Source organism: Camarhynchus parvulus, chromosome 1A (assembly GCF_901933205.1).
Source record: "Camarhynchus parvulus chromosome 1A, STF_HiC, whole genome shotgun sequence".
Taxonomy (NCBI): domain Eukaryota; kingdom Metazoa; phylum Chordata; class Aves; order Passeriformes; family Thraupidae; genus Camarhynchus; species Camarhynchus parvulus.
This window is the reverse complement of record NC_044586.1, coordinates 9,459,480-9,478,078: the sequence shown is the minus strand read 5'-3', so window position 1 is coordinate 9,478,078 and position 18,599 is coordinate 9,459,480. Positions and strand designations below refer to the sequence as shown.

The 18,599-nt window shown below is 42.1% G+C and overlaps 2 protein-coding genes across 2 annotated transcripts in view; both read right to left on the bottom strand.

Annotated features, from left to right (window-relative positions):
• The window catches only part of LOC115909982 (tyrosine 3-monooxygenase-like), a 28,731-nt gene extending 16,244 nt beyond the window's left edge, over positions 1-12,487 (bottom strand). Inside the window, exons 1-6 of the mRNA XM_030959750.1 lie at positions 12,290-12,487; positions 11,233-11,407; positions 9,254-9,342; positions 7,160-7,227; positions 5,932-5,982; positions 2,166-2,311 (exon numbers count right to left, since the gene is read on the bottom strand). Of these exons, the coding sequence (XP_030815610.1) occupies positions 2,166-2,311; positions 5,932-5,982; positions 7,160-7,227; positions 9,254-9,342; positions 11,233-11,407; positions 12,290-12,487 (727 nt within the window). The remainder of the gene's footprint in view (positions 1-2,165; positions 2,312-5,931; positions 5,983-7,159; positions 7,228-9,253; positions 9,343-11,232; positions 11,408-12,289) is intronic.
• A 1,930-nt stretch (positions 12,488-14,417) lies between these two features.
• Positions 14,418-18,599, bottom strand: part of PAH (phenylalanine hydroxylase) — a 34,806-nt gene continuing 30,624 nt past the window's right edge. Inside the window, exons 12-13 of the mRNA XM_030959734.1 lie at positions 16,882-16,997; positions 14,418-16,315 (exon numbers count right to left, since the gene is read on the bottom strand). Of these exons, the coding sequence (XP_030815594.1) occupies positions 16,272-16,315; positions 16,882-16,997 (160 nt within the window). The 3' untranslated portion in view covers positions 14,418-16,271. The remainder of the gene's footprint in view (positions 16,316-16,881; positions 16,998-18,599) is intronic.

Sequence of the window (18,599 nt, the reverse complement as noted above, 5' to 3'; positions counted from 1 at the left end):
TAAAATGCCTCTGGAATGCTTGATACTCATTCTGAAGTAGTTCATAAAATTAGCTTATACTAGACACCTTATGTTTATAATAAATGAGTTGAAACTCACTGAGAACATCTTTCCAAACATTATTGGCAGGTTTTTCAGAGTTGCTGTTTAGTTTGTTTTGTTTTGTTTATGACACAGAGAATACTTAGAACCAGAGCCTGTAAAGGAAGTGAGCAGACTCCAGGCAATCAAATCCTGTCAACTAACATGAGCAATGCAAATAGGATTATGGCAGCACAATCTCACACTATCCTAAATCCTCCCACTTTGAAATCACCTGATACACTTGAAGGATATGAATATCTGTGATAATCAAGTCAGAATCACAATTTCTGGAGCTCCCTCCCTCCTCAGCTATTGTGTAAATTAAATGAGATCAACTGCTTCAAGAGAAAAAATATTTATCAGCCCAGTTATTATAAGAGGGAAGTAAGGTGGGTAATTGAATAGAAGGGAGAATACATGAGAAAATACATAATGCCTACACAGAAAAATTCCTCCAGCTGGGTGCAAGGGTGTTTATGGAAGATGCTTTTCACATGGCAACCCTCCCTTCTCTCACACTAAATGTGCAATAAAAACCTTGTCATCAAACAGCTGAATCTTCATGAGAAATGCCAAAGTCTTAGGAAACTCTTCAGACACAGAAAGCTTATTTAAGCTAACTGGTATCCCCTGCTCTTATATGGAGCAGGTCACTTGATTTCCTGAGTATTTAAGTACAATTTATTTAAAGTTAAGCCATACTTTTATTGCATACTTCATCACTGTGATAAGCTGTCCTCTCTCTGTCACATCTTTTTACTGAGGAGGAGGCTTCAAATATCACCTTTCTTTAGCAATTCTTGATAATCAGGTGGTTTACACAAAGCACCTGGCCTTGGGAATCCATGCAGCCTGTGGCCTCACAATGCAGGCCCCTTTGCTCTCCTGCTCCTTGCTAGTCAGCCCCTAGCTAACAGGCAAACCTGCGTGTCCTTTTTGTAAGGTGACCTCTTCATGCCTTTTTGGGCCAGCACCACAGCCTTTGTGCTCTCCTGTCAACCCCCAAAAAGTTTGGTGTGACAAGTGGTGCTACAGAGACAGGAGGAAGCAGAGTTGTTCCAAGGCAGCTGCTGATGGAGTAGCAGGATCTCCTGGAAATCATCTCCTCTAGCACACGTCCCCCTCCTGCCTGCTGGATCAGGAACAAAGCGTACTTGAGAGGTAGGTACCTGTGCTTGTGTTTGTGTCTTACTATCAGCATGGCTATAGGAGCATAAAGCAGAGCCAAAATCACAAAAAAGGCAGTGTGGAAGTTGTACTTATCACTAGCCGGGGGCTCTGTACAAATCACAAACAGGAAGGGACTGCTGAGGAATGTGCTTTGAGCTGTTTTATTTTCCAGCATCAGTCTCATTACATGGTTATGACAATGAGAAGATGCCATCTGCTCACATCCCAGGCAGCAGACCAAGAACTTAATGTTACAACTCACTTTATAAGTGTTTTGACCAATCTCACAAAGCAAAAAGCACATTGACAGTAGTTCTATCCGACCACTATAAGCACATGTACCTATGGTTAAAACAATGCCTGCTTTTTTCAAATACAATACCTGCTTGTAAGCCTTAAAACACAATACACAGAGCTCCATTATTAAGCTTCAAACTTCCTAATATCTTTCTAGATAAACTTTTCTGTAGCTTAGGGAGTTTTTCTAGACAAGTGTTAATACACAGACCATTGTTCTATTTGTCCTTATTTTTCTACTTTTTAAATAATTTTTCTGCTGACCTATCTCATGGCTACTGCTTAGCTCTAATCACAGCTCTGCTGTCTCTGAGGCCTGCCTTTTGCAGCTTTCCCAAAACCCTCTGATTTTGTGGATTCCCACAGTAGTGAGCAGTGTCTGCTGTGAGTGCAGTGCTGCTAGTACAGGGATTAGCTGGGTAGTGCCACACCAGCTTCTGCCACTCACAGAACACACACAAACTTCCAGCTGGGTTTCATTCCATGTGCCTGGAATGAGTGCCCTGTGCTGGAGCTCATCAGCTCTGCCCACCAGCTTGCTCCTAGGAAATGGTTTGTGGTGCACAAATACGTGCAGGGAACCCTAGAATAAACCATGGTTTGTAATGACTGACCTTTTAAAAATCTGGAGACATCCTGAAGCTGAGGGATGTTATCCTCTCTGTAGCCACAGTGCTTCTCCAGCTGCTGGAAGGATTCCAGGTACTGGGTACAGGCATGAGTAGGGTAAAGGCTCCTCAGCTTCCTGTAAACTTCTCTCCTGAAAATCAAAACCTGGACAGAGTGAGACACCTCAATAAAGCAGTACTTACCTGTGCCATCCACATATCCACCGAGAGATGTAGAGCCCCAGCAGGGGGGTCATGGTCTAAAAATCTGAGCTCAGGACACCCAGTGCTTGAAAGCTGGTCCTGGCTGGATGTAGCAAACCATAGGGGCTTTTTGTTTCACTTTTCCTTCGGAAGGTGTCCTTTAATATTACAGAATTAATAATTAATAATGATGCAGAAGTGTTTCTTGATTAGGCACCTTCTTGCTGAGTGTGTTGGAGGCACCAGGGAGATCCCAGGAAAAGAGCTGAATCTGGGATACCCTGTCACTCAGTTTAGGAAAGGGATGAATCAGGTGTTCCCCTCCTTTCTGTGTTTGGGTACAACTTGAAATGCTGGTCCCTCCTTTTCCACCCTGAAGCCTAGCTTAGATTTTCCTCTAAAAGCCTCTAGGAAAAGCACCTTTTCTGATTCTGAAGGGTAATGTCTGCACAGGTGAAGAGGTTTGTATTTTTGCAGTTCCAAGTGCCTGGCACAGGCTATGTGTTTGAAAGATATGCCAGCTTCTTGAAGCATTTATCCCATTATACAAAAAGAGACCAGCTGAAAATAATATATGTAACCTGATTTGGGCACAGGCTTTAAGCTTCTCACAAACTCGATGGTACTTGGATTTAGAGTTGCGGTTTGGAATATATTTAGCTGTTGCAAAATAAGCAAGTAGTAATAGGATGGCAAAGAACCTTATAGAAATGGTTATTTTTGTTCAGACATGGCCCTAGGGTCTCAACAACTTTATAAATATTGTTTTATGAAAATTGAGATCATTCTTGGAAATGCTGGGTATGGGAAATGACCTTTCGTTGGTTTTGTAATTTTTTTTTAAACCATTATTATTATGATGATTATTCTCCTTTTTGTGATGCTGTTGTTGCTATGGAGGTGATAGCCAGTCCCTGGTAATGGCTCTTTATTTGTACAAATGTCTTACGCAGTGTGGGAGTAATAATGAACCAGAATGAAGCGGGGGAGGAAAACCTTAAGAGGAAAAAAAAGTTAAAAGAACAGAGGGAAGCAGTGGCTGCTGTCACTATTGCAAAAGCCACAGGAGACTGGGCCATTTCCATGGAGGAATTAGGAAAAAATGAGGAGGACTGGAGTTCAAGTGTTGCCCTGGCTTATTTCCTCATGGAACACTACTGACTTCAGTGGGGCCGTGTGGGATTTGAACCAGCGCAGGGTTCATGCCCAGACTGGAGCCTAGAGAGAGCAGCCTTGTTTACACTGGTGCACATATGGTCTCTTTTACCAAAGTGTCATTCTGCTGTGTGTCCAAACATTGGCTACCACAGAAATGCAGGCAGTCCCAGGGACCAGTGATGAATTACCCAAAGCTCAGTGCTCCTCTAAGACAATAATCCAAGTAAACTCTCCAAAGTCAAGAGAGGAGCAGGTATGAAAGAACTGCTGGAAGCAAACTTTATGAAACACTCTAGAAAGGAGCATCCTAAGAAAAGATGGAGCCAGATGCTGGAAGACTTTAAAGATAATAACCTAATTTTACATAAATTTCCTTATTTTTCAGGGAAAAAAAAAAAAAGTGGTACTATTCAGCTTCATTATGAAGATGTGACAGGTGCATCCCCATAATTTTCTCCTGAACTCTCCATTTTTCTTACACAGCTTTTACCCATATGGCATCTCTGACTGCTTAGTTTCAGGGCCTTCCAAGAAGTTGCTTTGAAAACAAAAGCCCACATCGTCTGTACCCTCTGCTTTCTGACAGTCGTATTTCTTCGCTGCCTTGGTTTTCATTTTTATCACCACGTTGCTACAAACTGAAGGCATCCAGCAACTCCTCAGAGCGACACCAAGGGAATTTAGTTTGTGCTACAAATTTCCCCTGCAGTTGCACAGCCCAATTAAGCCGTGCTGTAATGCAGCTGACCTCAGGGCATGGCCTCGGGAGGGCTGTGATAACAGCTGGGAAGGCTAATTTTGGAAACAGCTTTACATAACAAGCCAACCTGGTTGTTGCTGTTTAAGGAAATGGGCAGATACTCCTTTACAAGTCTATTCTGTTGCCACAATGGGTCTAATTCGAGGTGGAAAAGAGCTGGAATGACGAAGGTTGGCAATAAAAGAGGAAAACAGGAAAGAACACGAAATTAAATTTTCTTAAATACGACATTCCCACACGTCATCCCATGCCAAGATTGTTGGCTGGTGGTAGTAATCATGAGCATGACACTGACCATCAATCTTTGACTATTGAAAGATGCTATAAAAACCTATTTGAGCTTAATAAAAGCATGTCCTCCTGGATGAGCTGGATGCGAGGTTTTTATGTGGTTGTGGCTTTCTGTGGCAAAGTAGATTTTACTTAAAGTATTGAAAGAGATGGTGTGCCAGAGGGGTTCTGGTATGAGACATCTAGTTCTATGGATTTAAGTCCTGGCATTGGAATAAACTTTGCATGTGATTTAGGGAAAATTACTAAAGTTTTAGGGTTTTCAGCTGCACAATTAGAAAATGTGGTCTTCATTCTTCCTTTCCCCCACCTTTAGTCCTTCTTTCTATTTAAATTTCTGAACAAAGGCTCTCTCTTACATGGTACCTTGCACAATCCCAGGATTCTGCTCTTACTTGAGACTTTTGGACATATTAATGCTTTTTAGTATCACACAAATGTGGAATTACTGCTGCTTACTGATAGATCTTAAAGTTAGTGGCAGAAAAGTGCGAACAGAGGGATTTGAAATAAGAGCTCTGCTCCCTTTTAAATCGGCCACATATTTTCACATAATGTTAAAAAAATTATTTTGATTGAATATTTTGGTTAATTCATTGGTTATGTTTTGGGCTCTTTTTTTTTTTTTTTTTTGAGTGGCAGACCTTCAGGAGCAACAAAGCCCCAGTGAAGAAATGCTGCACCCTTGTAACAGTAACTTTCTACAATTTCATATGATATTTATACGTTATCTAAGGCCCTTTTACAGTGAAAAAATAATGTGTATTAGAAAGGTATTTCATTTCATATGATATTTATGTTATCTAAAGCCCTTTTACAGTGTAACTAATGTATATTAGAAAGGTGTTTCCTCTACCTTCAGTTTGGATAATGATACATATTCATGTTAAAAGCAATGAATACTTGAAGGAGAACAAGCAAGGCTCCTCTGTGCTGTGAATATTGAATTAGCCATGTCCTCTGAGTGAATTTCTGTCCTGTGAGTGGCCATTTTCTCCTGATAACAAGTTTGAAAGTGTGATTTTTCTGCCAGCACCATAGCTATGGTGAAGTAGAGCTCTGTTATAAGAAGTTATTCTATAGGGCCCAGATGTTTTCTGGCTTCTGAAATCCTGCTGGGATCTGCAGGCAGGGAGACAGTCAGGAAAATGCTTTTTGCTCTAGAAAGTGAATAGTTAAGGCCAGCCCTGAGAATGGCTTTCTGCAAAACAAATGACCAAAAGATGACATTTAACCAAAGAGAAAAATGTGGGGTGGGTAAAGAACATTTTAAAAAGGTTTTAGCTGTGTCACATTGCCAGTCTTTCCTGGGACTGCTGTGGAATGGCCCAGCAGTTGGAGCACAAATACCAAACTCACCAAGTTGCTGTTTCCTGTGCTGTGTACTCAATGTGAGGTAAAGGGTCTCCTCTGTAATGAAGAGAAGAAATATGACATGTTTTAAGATTTCAAGTTCAGTTCCCAAGCATTTTTTTTTTTGCCTGCACCATGAATTTTTGCCATAATGGAAATAGAAAAATAGTAAATAATGAACCATCCATTTGTCTTGGTCAGCTGTAATGTGGGTGTTCTCTCTTCTATTACAATGTGGGGAGGGCAACAGAGGGATATGTGAGAAAGGGAGCTGTGTTCTGGTTGACAGAGGGAATTAGAGACCTCCAGGCTTGCCATCACCTCTGCTGAAGGCAATCTAGGGAGCAGAACACAGTGTGTGCCTGGAGGGGCCCTCCCTGGAGGGTGTGATCAGCTCAGCACCATCACAGAGGAGCTTTCAGAAACCCACGAGCGGAGAGCTGCCCAGAGAGCTAACCCGCTGTGGGTTAGCACTGGCTCTCTGATGGGTGGTCTGTTCTCCTCTTCCTCACTGCTGCTTCTTCTGTAGCTCCGAGTCAGTTCAGTTCTGCTTTTGGGCCATGCTGTGCTGACTCTGACATTTGATGGAAGAGAGAAAACTGTACTCAGAAGTCTCACAAGACTTCACAGACTCCACCAGTTCTTGGACACCATGAGGCTGAAAATCCACGACCGGTTGTACCTATACCTTTGATTAACCCTATCAGAAAGCAGTGTAGTTCTGGTGAATCTCTATACATAAAGGTAGAAACATTTTCCATCACTTACATGAGAACTGAGAGCTTTTCATGTTTGTAAGTAGTTAGTGTGCATAGACAGAGACATTTAAAAAAGCAAATAACAAAAATAGTAAATCACTTTCCACCATCAAAAATGTGTTCGTAAATATTGTTCCTCAAATTTCCTTGAAAAACATCAGCCTCAGCTCGGGACCAAGTCCTAAAAGGAACCTGAAAATTGAAATAAATAATATTGCAATCTCTTCTGCTAAAACAAAATCCAGCACTGGCTTGAGATATGTGAATGCAATCTTAAGATTTTTGTCTTAAAATGTATTTGCTGTGTCATCACAAAAGTCTATTTCCTATGGAGTGAAAGCTTTTGTGGCTGATTTTTTTTGTCTCAAAAGTGGCCCCACTGATCCATGGACAAAGTATGACACCTCTGACATGTTTTGGACATGCAGTCTGACAGCACGGTCCATTGCACTTTCCCTCAGCAGCCTTGTACTTACTCTCTGTAGTTAAAGGCCAGGTCAGCAAAGAATGCTCTCCGCTTGCTGTACTCCAGGTCTGAGTATCCCTGGGATAGAAAATAATCAGGAAAAAAAAATTTACATCATGAGAGATCTGTGGGCATAAGTAGAAATCATCAGAACCAGCACTGGGTCTGTGGGAAGTGCAGGCTCCCCACCCAGTTCTCACTGCCCATTTATTACTGCGTTGTGATAAAGACAGGCTCAGGGGTATCTGTTTAAAGGGGAAGTTTACCTTCTGAACACCAGCATTTTCTTTCTGCTCCTTCTGTGTTTACTAGAATTAAGACTTCAAGCAGTCTTTGCCAGATATTGAATATGCATGAAGACATGGAATCACATGCCTTTTCATTTTACATCATTCATACTAGGAATTAAAACTTAAATCTGGGACTGTGTGCTAATATAACTCATAAAACAGTGTTGATCAGCATCACTGTACAAATATTTATTATTCTAAAATATTCAGCATTTACTGGAACCACTTTGTGGATTTGCAAGCCAAATTTGTCCCTTAGGTTTATTCACATAATTTTTAGTGTAGCAATAATACCAGTAACCCTGCAGTTAATGAGTGTTGTAAGCATGAATCTGAGGAAAGGGCTGGATCCTGAGAGCGTGTTTATTTCATCATGTGCTGTGGATGATGTGTTCATTCAGGTGCTTGTCCGTGGCTGTAACAAGTCCATGCAAAACACACACAGATGCTGTGACATCCCAGCTTTGTCCCTGTGTCCCTACACCCACCCTCTGGGCAGCCAGTGACAGGGTAGCCCAGAAATTGGTGTCACATTGATGGCAGTTTGATTGTTTTGGCCAGTAAAGAACCAACTGAAGGTGTGGAGAGAAACAACCCAAACTGTCCTTTTGGTAGGAAATGTATTTGCAAAATCTGAGCTCCCTGTACATCAGCTTCTTTTGTGCTTTCCTCCAGCCTCTCCATTTCTGAGCCCTGGTAAATCAGCCCACACTGTGCTCTCTCCTGCCACAGACAAATGATGCTCAGGGCCTGAGGTAACTTGTTTTCAACTTGTTAGGTATTTCTAAATTGCACTGCATTCTGCAGTTTAGATTTATCCCCACTCAATACTTCAGTATCTCAGCACCACTGCTGCTTTCTCTCAACCTCTTCAGCGCTCACACCTTCTATTTGGCAAAGGATGAGGGGAACTGAGTCCAGTTCAAAGAGTTCCCTATGTGTGTTCATTTATCTAATGAGAAACAGCCTAAGAGTTAGCTCAGGAAAATTACAAATCCTTGGACTGTTTGTACCAGAAAGAAACAAGGAAGAATTAAAGATGTCCTGGTTAAGGAGGGCATGAAACTCTCCTAGAGCATTATAATTGAATAACTGATTCTCAAAAATAGAAGATGATAGACTCATAGACTTGGAAAGGTCCATTTCTTATTACAGAGGACTCCACATAGCTCACAACAAAACCTGCTGTAGATTAATGAAAGGGACTGAATAGAATTCAGACATGTATAGAAGGGAATGACAAAAACTTCCTTGTAGATTCTGTTGACACACATCTACATCTTCACTACATTTCTCAGTGCAAAGTATCTCTTCTTTTTGTGTTTTCCATGGATTGCTTCTATGTGATGCTTGACAGAATAAAATGCTTCTGTGACCTGACTTGTGACAAATGGCCTTTTGGGGTCCCTTTTGTGCCTGTGCCTAACTCACATCTCATCTGCACTAAAGCTGGGAAACTTTGATGAGAAATAATTGTTAGATTGTTTGTTTGTTTGTTCCCAGCACTTTGCCTCACTATCATCACTAGAGCAGGACTCTACAGTGCATTTTCCTTCCCTTCTCCTAGAGTTTGTGCTTAGGGCATGGCTAAGAGGGCACACATAAAGATGTTACAGTAAAACCCTTTTTGTGGTCCATTCCTACAGGGACACATGCAGTCCCTAATGCCACTGAAGATGAGCTTTTATCTGCCCCTGTGGTTTTTTTTCTCTTTTTTTCATGAGTATTTCTTTACTCCTGAAGTTTCCCTTACAACAATCTCCCTACACAGAGTTTCTCTTTTAAAGATGAAATAACAGTAATGTTAAACTTACAGGGTGGCCATGGTCCAAACTGGGGTCATATTTAGTGATCAGGTGGTGACACTTGTCCAGATCTTGGATTTTTCTGGGGAACCAGGGCACTGTAGAGAGAGCAGAAAGAGTTAAGTGAGAGAGAATCAAATAAATTTTAGAGCGAAAATAAAAGCTGTGCTGAAGATTACAAACTTTCTTTTCATCAATATCTAAGAATTTTCATATCTACATGTTACCATAATTGTCATACATCTCAGTAGTTAACTTGCTTCCTGACCAAACTGGCAGATTGAATGAAAAATTATCTGAAATTAACTTGCTGTGATAATCTATCAATTTTAACTTGTAGAAGCAATTTTTAAAGGCAAAAATACTTTTTAGATCAAATGTGGGGGTTTTTTTGACACAGGACAACAAATTCATTTCTAAATTCTGGATTTAAGAAGATACATTGATCTTGCAGTCTTACATTTTCATACCTTTAAAAGTTAGACAATATTTTAAAAAGAAAACATGATATTTATAAAATTTCTAGAAACAACAAAGGTGAAGAAGAATCTTCAAGTTTTTTCTTTCTGGCTCATTATTTTTTCCAGCAACTTTAGCTGTGTTTCCAACCAGCTTCCTTCTCATGAACTAGGAAGGTTTTCCAGTGATTAAAATGAAAATAAGATGTGATCACTTTATTTTAAATTCCAGCATTTATGAGAAATTAATTTTAAAAAAGAATTGCTGGAAAAACACAAAGTTGATATTGCTTTCTGAGGTCAGGCTGATGCTCTAATCAGACTTTCTGTGTTACAACTCAGAAAGGTCCATTTGGGGTCGCCTTCATCTCATACTGGACAAGACATCAAACATCCCTCTATTGAATGGTAATTTTAACTTTTGCTGTATTATATTAGATCCAAGCATATCCAGTTTAGAGAAGTACAAATCTAAAAATAACCAGGGATGTTGGGGAAATTATGTAATTTTCATGCATTACAACAAATTCTGTGATAAGTAGGAAGAAATACCAGTCTGACAGATGACCTATGTGCACCCAGAACTTTTTTCTGAGCCTCTGTCTCTGGCTGTACCAGTGGTTTTGCATGCAAGGCATCTTTTCTGCCATCTATTTCCATATCCCCTCAAAACCTGGCTACAGCTGCCCCAGTGTGTCCCCATACACATCTTGCCTGTTCCCTACAGAAAAAAACATAAACACACCCTCTTTTAACAGTTTTTGTTGTAGTTCTAAGTCTTGGCATGTCTGAAACCTCTCAAATCCCAAGGAAATCATAAGGAAATTCCTCTCCAGCTCCAAAACCCTCTCTGGCTTTCCAGTTTCCCTGATAACAGTGATGACCTTTTCATATGCCCACAGATCCTGAGAACAGCTTGACAAGGGCTGCCTCTCATGTTTGCCTGACAGAGAATTTCAAACAACAGCCAAAGGTGCCCAAACAGGACTGTGGAAGTTAAAAGTGCTCTGGGAATATCTGTCTGGCCTTGGCAAGAGAAGGGAACCCCACGGCAATTCTGCATTCAGAGAACTCAGTCTGTGAGCTGGACCCTCAGCCTCCTCATCTGTCATCCTCAGGATTGTACCAAAGGTCTCTAACAGCTCTATTCACCCATTCCTGCCTGCAAACAGGAAAAATACCCCTCTGCCTCTGTGTTTGTCTTGAAGCAATCAGTTCTCTGCCCAGCTTTCAGCACAAAATCTTCCTGTCATTGAGGAGTTTCTAGTTTCTCCTCAGCTTTTTGTTCTGCTGTTCTATCCTTCCCATCTCTCCCTCTTTGCTGGAGCATTTCTCACCTCAGTTCCACTGGCTTTGATGAAGTGCTTCTCTTTCTGCAGGAATGGCAATGGAAGCAGCCATGCAGAGACAAATAATGAATGCACACTCACTGGTTTTCCGGACAAATTGAATTACTTTTATGAAGCTGAAGCTAAAACTAAAAAAAGTTACTCCAAAGCAACTACACTAAGAGATGCATACATTTCTTACCTTTGTCTTCTCTGCTGGTTTTCACATCCTTTGCTACTCTCTTTAAGGAAGTGACAAGGATACCAACATCAGCACCGTGAACTTCACATTCAACAAAAATGTCAAGACCATCCACAGAGTTCTTGGGCTTTTTGGCTCGACGGGTTTCAAAGTGATAGATTTGAGTTTCAAACATCTGCAAGAGCCAAGTGTTCATATGATGAAGTTTCTCCAAAGACTGAAAATCCAGGTAAGTCTAGATATATTTCTACAATGTCTTTAAAAGGTGACTAAAAGAGGTATTAACTAGAAGTACGTTTTAAGCAATGAAGTCCAAGAACATCTGGTTTACAAAGAGCTAAAATACAGACAGAGCTAAAGATTAAACATTATAGCATTGGGGAGAGAAAGAAGGAGATGAAAGATGAGATACTGTTGGCTGTAGAATTTCATCTGTGCAGAAATAGCAAATGAGTGGCTGGGTAACTTAAAACCCTGCCAGAATGAAAGCAGATCTATTGATGTATAATAGCACCATAATCATTAAATAATTGTGAGAAATAAGTAACAAGCACAATAGTTTTCTTTATAGTTATTCATTTTCCCAGATAAGAGTGAGCACCTGGTAGGGGTACTTCAAGTGTCCAGACTACATAATGCCTGTGTGGTTCACAGCTCTTATAGTCTTTGTATCTCCTGCCAAATATGCAGAGAAAATTCACTGGCTTCTAACATCCCCACAGTGTGAGTGCTTGAAATGCCGGCCACCACAACTGCTAGAAAGAAACAACTGATTGGTTTCTGCTCTAAGCAGCCCTGGCATGAAATGGTGATTCTTCTAAAAGACTGTGCCCAGATGCTCCCCCCCTCCAGAGCCCTCTCCCTCTCCACCATGAGACCAGCCCACCTCTCTGAGCAGCTGGAGCAAAACCAGGACAGGGGGAAAGGGGGAAGGCAGCATGAGGTGTAAGGCAGGCAGGGAGCAGGAGAAGGGTGAGAGGGTGAGAGATGTGAGACGTGAAGGCAGTAGAGACAGAAGAGAGGGCTCAGTAAAGAAAGGGAATATTGAGGTTTGTACCTCAAAGACTTTGGCTGCCTTAGAGAGCTCAGTCTTCCTCACGTTGTAGAGCGTGAGGGTCAGGATGAGAGATGCTCTGTCATCCTCCCTGTTGGAGTCCAGGCTGCCTTGGCTGTTCAGTGGCTGTATGCCACACATGTCCTTCTCCTTGTTGGCCTCTTCTTTTTGGCCTGGCATCCCCACCAAATCAGTCTTCATCGGGAGATAGGGGAGTGGATTGCAACAGCCAGATATTGAGTGGAAACTGCCTGAGGGCGTGGGAGCAATGGCCAGGGGAATTGGTGGGACTGGAGAAGCAGTGTGTCTGTGTGTGGTGAGCTCAGAGCTGCCAGGAGCAGGGACACAGGCTGGCTGCTGTGTGTAGGGTGTAGGGACATTTATGTTTTCCATGCCAGACACATCAAGGGAAGCCGCCTGCGTAGGATGTGCGCAAGGGCCAAGATGGCCCTCCTCCCCTGGGGACTTCAAAGTGCACTCCTCCTGCTCTGTTTGAAGGTGTCTGCAAGCTGTTCTGCCCTGGATAGGGGTTCCTTTGTGGAGAGGTAATCAATTAGCCTGAGGTCCATTTGCATCTCCCAGTCTGGGCTGACCTGAGACTGCCCTACATCCCCAGTCTGTCTCACCTCGCTGGGACTCTCTCCGTATTGTCTGTATCCCCAGCGAACCAGTGGGCTCTTCTCCCACATCATAGCCCATTCTGTGTTGTCTCCTCTGCACAGACACCATTCTGGGAGTGCCAGAGAGACCTCAGCCAGAGCAAGAATCCATTGCCTGTTTCTGAGCTTTTCCTACCCACAGGATTTGAACCTGTTCTATCCTACCCCTCCAAGAATGGAATGCTGCCCCCAGGCTACATTCCTCTGTTGGAATTTGTTTCTGTCACCATTTTATCTCCGGTGAAATAGGCTCTCAAAAAGACCAGGGTCACATCTTTCTTGTGGGTGGCAGGATAAGTTCCAGGGGGATTTAGCTCTGCTCCTGACAGGGCAGGCACATCTCCCCTTCCCTTACACTTGATATCAAAAAAATTATTTCTGGATATGAGCACCCACATCGTCACACCTCAAGTTACAGTGTGCCAGAGCCCCTGTGAAGGTCATCCTGCAGGTCCAGAGATAAGACCACCCCTCTGGCCTCCCTTTGCAGCAGTGGTGGCAAGGTTTGGTACAGGAGAAGGCCACATCTGATCACTACAAACAACCTGCCCTTTTTTTATCTGGTACCATTTCAGGTATCTTCATCCTATATGAGCAGAGGGCCATTCATTTGAGATGGATGCAGCATTAATATTTTTAGTTTATTTAGGTTAATTTAGATGGTTACATCTGAACATCAAAATGTCTTCTCTGACAGCTGCCAGCACAGTCTGAAGCAGTAGAAGGAGATTTAAAAAGAATGCATTCCTGTGGACTGCTCATGCGCTTAATCCCTTTTTCAACAATTTCTGCATTTTTTGGGGACTAAAATGACCCTTCTCCAAGGCTGCTGTCAGCTGCAGGCATCTTAAGATACCCAGAGGATTCCACCAGTGCAGACTGGTGTCCCTCCATCACAGTCATTGACCTGGGCCAAGGTCACTGTGAAGGAAAGGCCTCACAAAAAGCTTCTTTGATCACCTGGAACTGAGCTGGAGATGAGGACACCAAGAAATGTGATCACAGTGGGGTAGGTTAGTCAAAGTAGCACCCAAAGGCTTCTGGACTATGCAAATGTAGAGGAAGCTGGGCTTGGTTGTGCATTTCTAAGTAATGGCACACATCAGGAAGCTCTATAATCTTGTCTGGATGAGTGACAGTCACTCAGCCCAGGACAGCCTTTTTCTGTTCTGGGGAGCACCTCAGATGGGCATTACCTCCTATCTGAGTATTTAATTCTGGTTGATTTGGGTGCTTACCATACAAGGAGGATTTACACCAGTCCAATAATGCAAAAAGCATTTCCTACACAGCTGGAACTTTCTTTAGGCATGGAAATAAGAAGTCACCCATTAAGGAGTACTATTTAAAATGTGATTTATTTGTAGTATTTAAAGTACTTAGGTACAAGATTATTTGTTCTGCAAGAAAATCTACTTTCCATACATTTCCTCTGCTTTTAAAATGCTGAATATTTAATTTTTTCTCATCTGCCTTGCTGGGCAGCCATGCTATGATGTTTTGGCTGGAGCTATTGCTCATTTAAACCTGCATTAAGGGACAGAGAATCAGACATGTGGCATCAATATTCTCTAACTATTCCACTTGCACATAAAAGAAAATCATGAATCCTGAGCTCTCGATACCACTATAGAACTACTGCTGCTGTCATTCAGGCCAGAAGCAGAGGAGCTTGGAAAGCTGTCTGAGGATTAGTTTGAAAGACTTTACCCTTGGGATGAAATTGCCTCTTTGTAGTATACAGTTACCTCATGGGTCCTATTATATTAAGAGAGAAAAATATGGGCTACTTGCACACTGAAAATAAATGTCAAGTGGGATTGAAAGATCTAGAGAGACATTGTGATGAGAAAAAAAGGAATAAAAAGATACTGAGATAAAAAAGGTTACTTCAAAGCACCAAAATGATACCATTTTGCATAAATATATGTCTATTGAAAAGGATTCCAGCTGATATCCTTAAATTAATGTTATTACCTACCATATATATAATGAAAAGAACTGTATTTTCTATCTTCCTAAAGGATGATGCTTACATTAAAGCCATATTGATTTTCAAACTATAAATACAAAATTAGTACTATCACAGGTATGAGACCCTTGGGCTTTCAAATCCCTCTCCATCTTTCAATCTTCTAACAGAAATGTGACCCCTGAGCCATGTTAGTGTCATGATGCAAAATTGCTTCAAGCTGGAAGTGCAGTTCAGCTTTGCTTTGCTCCATTCTGCTCTGTTCCAATGATGAGTTCCCTCCTTCAAGCAGGGAGCTACAAGAATTATACAGTGTGGACCAGTCCAAGAGGGCACTTAATGCTGATTGAGTGAAATTTATTGGATAAATACAGGAAGACCCTCCTGAACAGCAAAACTCTTCTCTCTCCATGCTCAGCTGTTAAGCTGGAGCCACCTTTGGTTCCATTTGCTGGCACAGTTGAGATATAGTCCAGGAAAAATAAAACTGCTTTCACCAAAAGGATAAAAAAGGAGATTAAAGCTCAGATGGGCAGTGGAGACATGAAATGGTGTCATTACTTAGGACCTGTCTTGAAAGATAACATGTTTGGGTTTGAATGCAGTTAGACTGGGGCACAGCTGAGCCAGGCCTTCCATGCCTTTGGTGGGGACTCTAGCCACAGACAAGCTGAGTTAGGAGTTGGAAGGCTTTGGGTCTTCAGCTGCATTGTAACAGGCACTTCCTCTGCATTTCCAAGGTGCTGATATCCACCTTCTAGGCTGTGAGACCAGAAAGTTAAGAGACACCTCTCAGGGAAGGACACACAAAAAAAATGTAGCCTTCACACATCAGCCATCCACTGTGAGCATGCCTGTTAAGAGATATCTCCCCTTGTACCCTGGCAGATCTCCCTGCATACCCTGGAAAGTGTAGAGCTCCAGACTCCATGGGAACCTTGGACAACTGGGAGGCACTGAGTGGACAGTGACTGTGAGAGAAGGCAAGGTGGATCACTCTGGTCATCACTGACATCTCATCCCTGGTCCCAGACCTCACTGGTGCAGCAGATTATGCTCTGCGTGGTGAAGATCTCCTTCTGCTAACCTTTGGCACAAAACATACACAGACTTCCCCCGGGTTCCCAGGAATAAGGTAATTTTTATACATTAGTGAGAAAAAAATGGATTGGTGTCTGAAGGCCAGAAGAGTTGAGGGTCACCTATAGATGTCTGTTTCTCTGCTAATCTCTAATAATTAAGATATATAACATAATTATTGATGCAGTTCACTGGAAGATAATAGACTGAGGCTAGATCAAGATTGCCACTTGCACATGACAGCTTCTAGTCACTAGCAAGTTACAGCAAATCTTCATTTGATCTTCTGGAGGGCATTGCAAAGGATCCCAATCTCACCTGCAAAGGAAATAATCAGAGCGGTTAATTCCAGAACTAGCCCATTCTGGCACTCCTGCATGTTTTTTGCCCTTTATATCCATTCTCTTACAGAATAAGGTGAGCCCAGAAGTGCTGAACTGGACACATTTATTAGGGTCTTGCTGGAGCTACGTCTGCAGAGTCATCCCTTTGCCTTCATCAGCCATAGAAGGCTGGCTCGCAGCATCAGAGGAGCTGGCTCTCAGCAGGCTAGCCAATGTGAGGGGGAAAATGTGATCAAAGCCATGCTTCTCCTTCTCTTCCTTACTGAAAACAGCTAGGATCCACCTCAAGGCCATCTGCCATTTCCTAGTGTCTCCCCCAAAACTGGGTTTTTCAGATTTAGCAAGTTACAGTCAAGTGGAAATGCTTGTTGAAGCTTGGCTAGAATTGGGAAGTAATTTTTTCATGAGAAAGGAGATATGTGCTGCCTTATCTTCGATAGGCTCAGAGAATAAAATGCAACCAGATGGAATCTGCCTTGTGCTTCCTACTTCTGATCCAAGTTTTGAGGAATTCAAGGTAACAAATGTGCAGTTCCTTACTGTTGATCGTGTCAGCTAAGTTCTTCAGCTGCTTTGCATTGTCCAAGACTTCAATCCTCTGTGTGTAGGGATTGTACCGGACAGAGAAAGGACGAGGGATTGTTTGAGCAAATTTCCTGAGGGAAAAAACATAAACAAATGTACAGTTTAATTTTTTTTTTATTTCACTAATTCTCTTCTTGGTGTGTGCATTTGTTGATTGTGGGGATAAGAAAATCTGTGGGAGGAAATAACTGGAATTCCTACTGGCTGATCTGAGACCTACAAGTGTTCTGCAACACACTTGAAACTCTATTTGCCCTTATCACCTCTGGTTTTTTTCTGAACAGAGCTAAGCTATTGGCATGGCAACACTGCTCCTGGTGTAGGCCAACTATGTAGCAACTGGGACCTGCCAAGCTTGAAAACCTCATTTTCCTTTCATTAGTGCAAAAGGTAGGAATTCTAATCCAAGTCTGAATTTCTGGGGAATTATGGTCAAGGATCTACATCATCCTGGTATGCCAAGGAGCAAGCAGGCACCTGACTTTTGTCATTGTCTAGCTCTTAAATTACCTGGTAGTTTGCAGGTAATTTAAGAGCTAGACTACAGTTAATCAAATAAAGTAGCATTTTCTTCTGCAAAATAGTTAATTCCATGTCAAAAGCATTAAGATTTTGGTGTCTTGGGAAAATATTAATTTGCATAACCACAGAACTGTGGAAAGAAGGGTTCTGAATGGGATGAGACGGTCAGGGCTATTGTTCCAGGCTCCTTGTAGACCCCAGCAGGATACTGGCTTATATATCTGCTTTGTATTACTGGAGTTATTGCTGAAAGAGGAAGGGAAGCACGCAGGAGTTGATTATGGAGCTCCACTGCACAGACTGTGACTCAGCAGGGTAAATCCCATACGCCCAGAACAGTGGAATATGCTGGATGCCACCCTCAAAGAGTTTCTTCAGTTTAAACCTTATTATTAACCTTATTAAGGACATTGTCTCAAACAGAACTCAGTATGAACAGGCCACAAGGTGTGGCAGTGAAAAAATGTTGCTTATGATGAATTTAGCTGCATGGTCTAGTTTTTCTAAGAGAAGAGATCACATTAGAAGATGGCTTTGCTGAATCTCAGCTGAAGGCAAGATCCCAATTAGAAGATGAATGCCTTAAGCTGAGATCTTTTAGGTCAGTCTCAGAATAATTTCTCAGAAAGGTATTCTGTTACCCACAAACACACAAGTCCAGGCGCAAGCCTCTAACACAGGCACTGGACCAAACCCCAGAACTTCTATTTCAATTTAACCACTTTTTCAATTTGGTCACTGAAGCAAATAAAAAAAAAAGCTCCAAGATATTTTGTTGCAGAATTTTCCACTTCCTCAAGGAGCTTGCTGCTCAGGGATACATACAGAGAAGACAGAAGCTGTGTGCAGGATATCAATAGCACAGCCCAGAAGAGAAGGCCGTCTTTCCCATGTATTTCCCCAGAGAAAAGAGCACAAGGAAAAGCTGCAGACTTATGAAAACTAAGGAAGCATCAGGGCAGAGAGCTAGGAAAAACTTAGAGCTGGGGAGCCTGAGGTAGCAGAATATCTTGGGATGCAGAACAATTTATTTTTGCTTGGTAGAAAGATAAGGGACTGCAGGTCTGGGACAAGCCTGTGTGTGGCATCTCCAAGTGAGAAATAAATTGAGTGTGAACCAAGGCTAGCCCCCATAGCTTGACTAACACCCA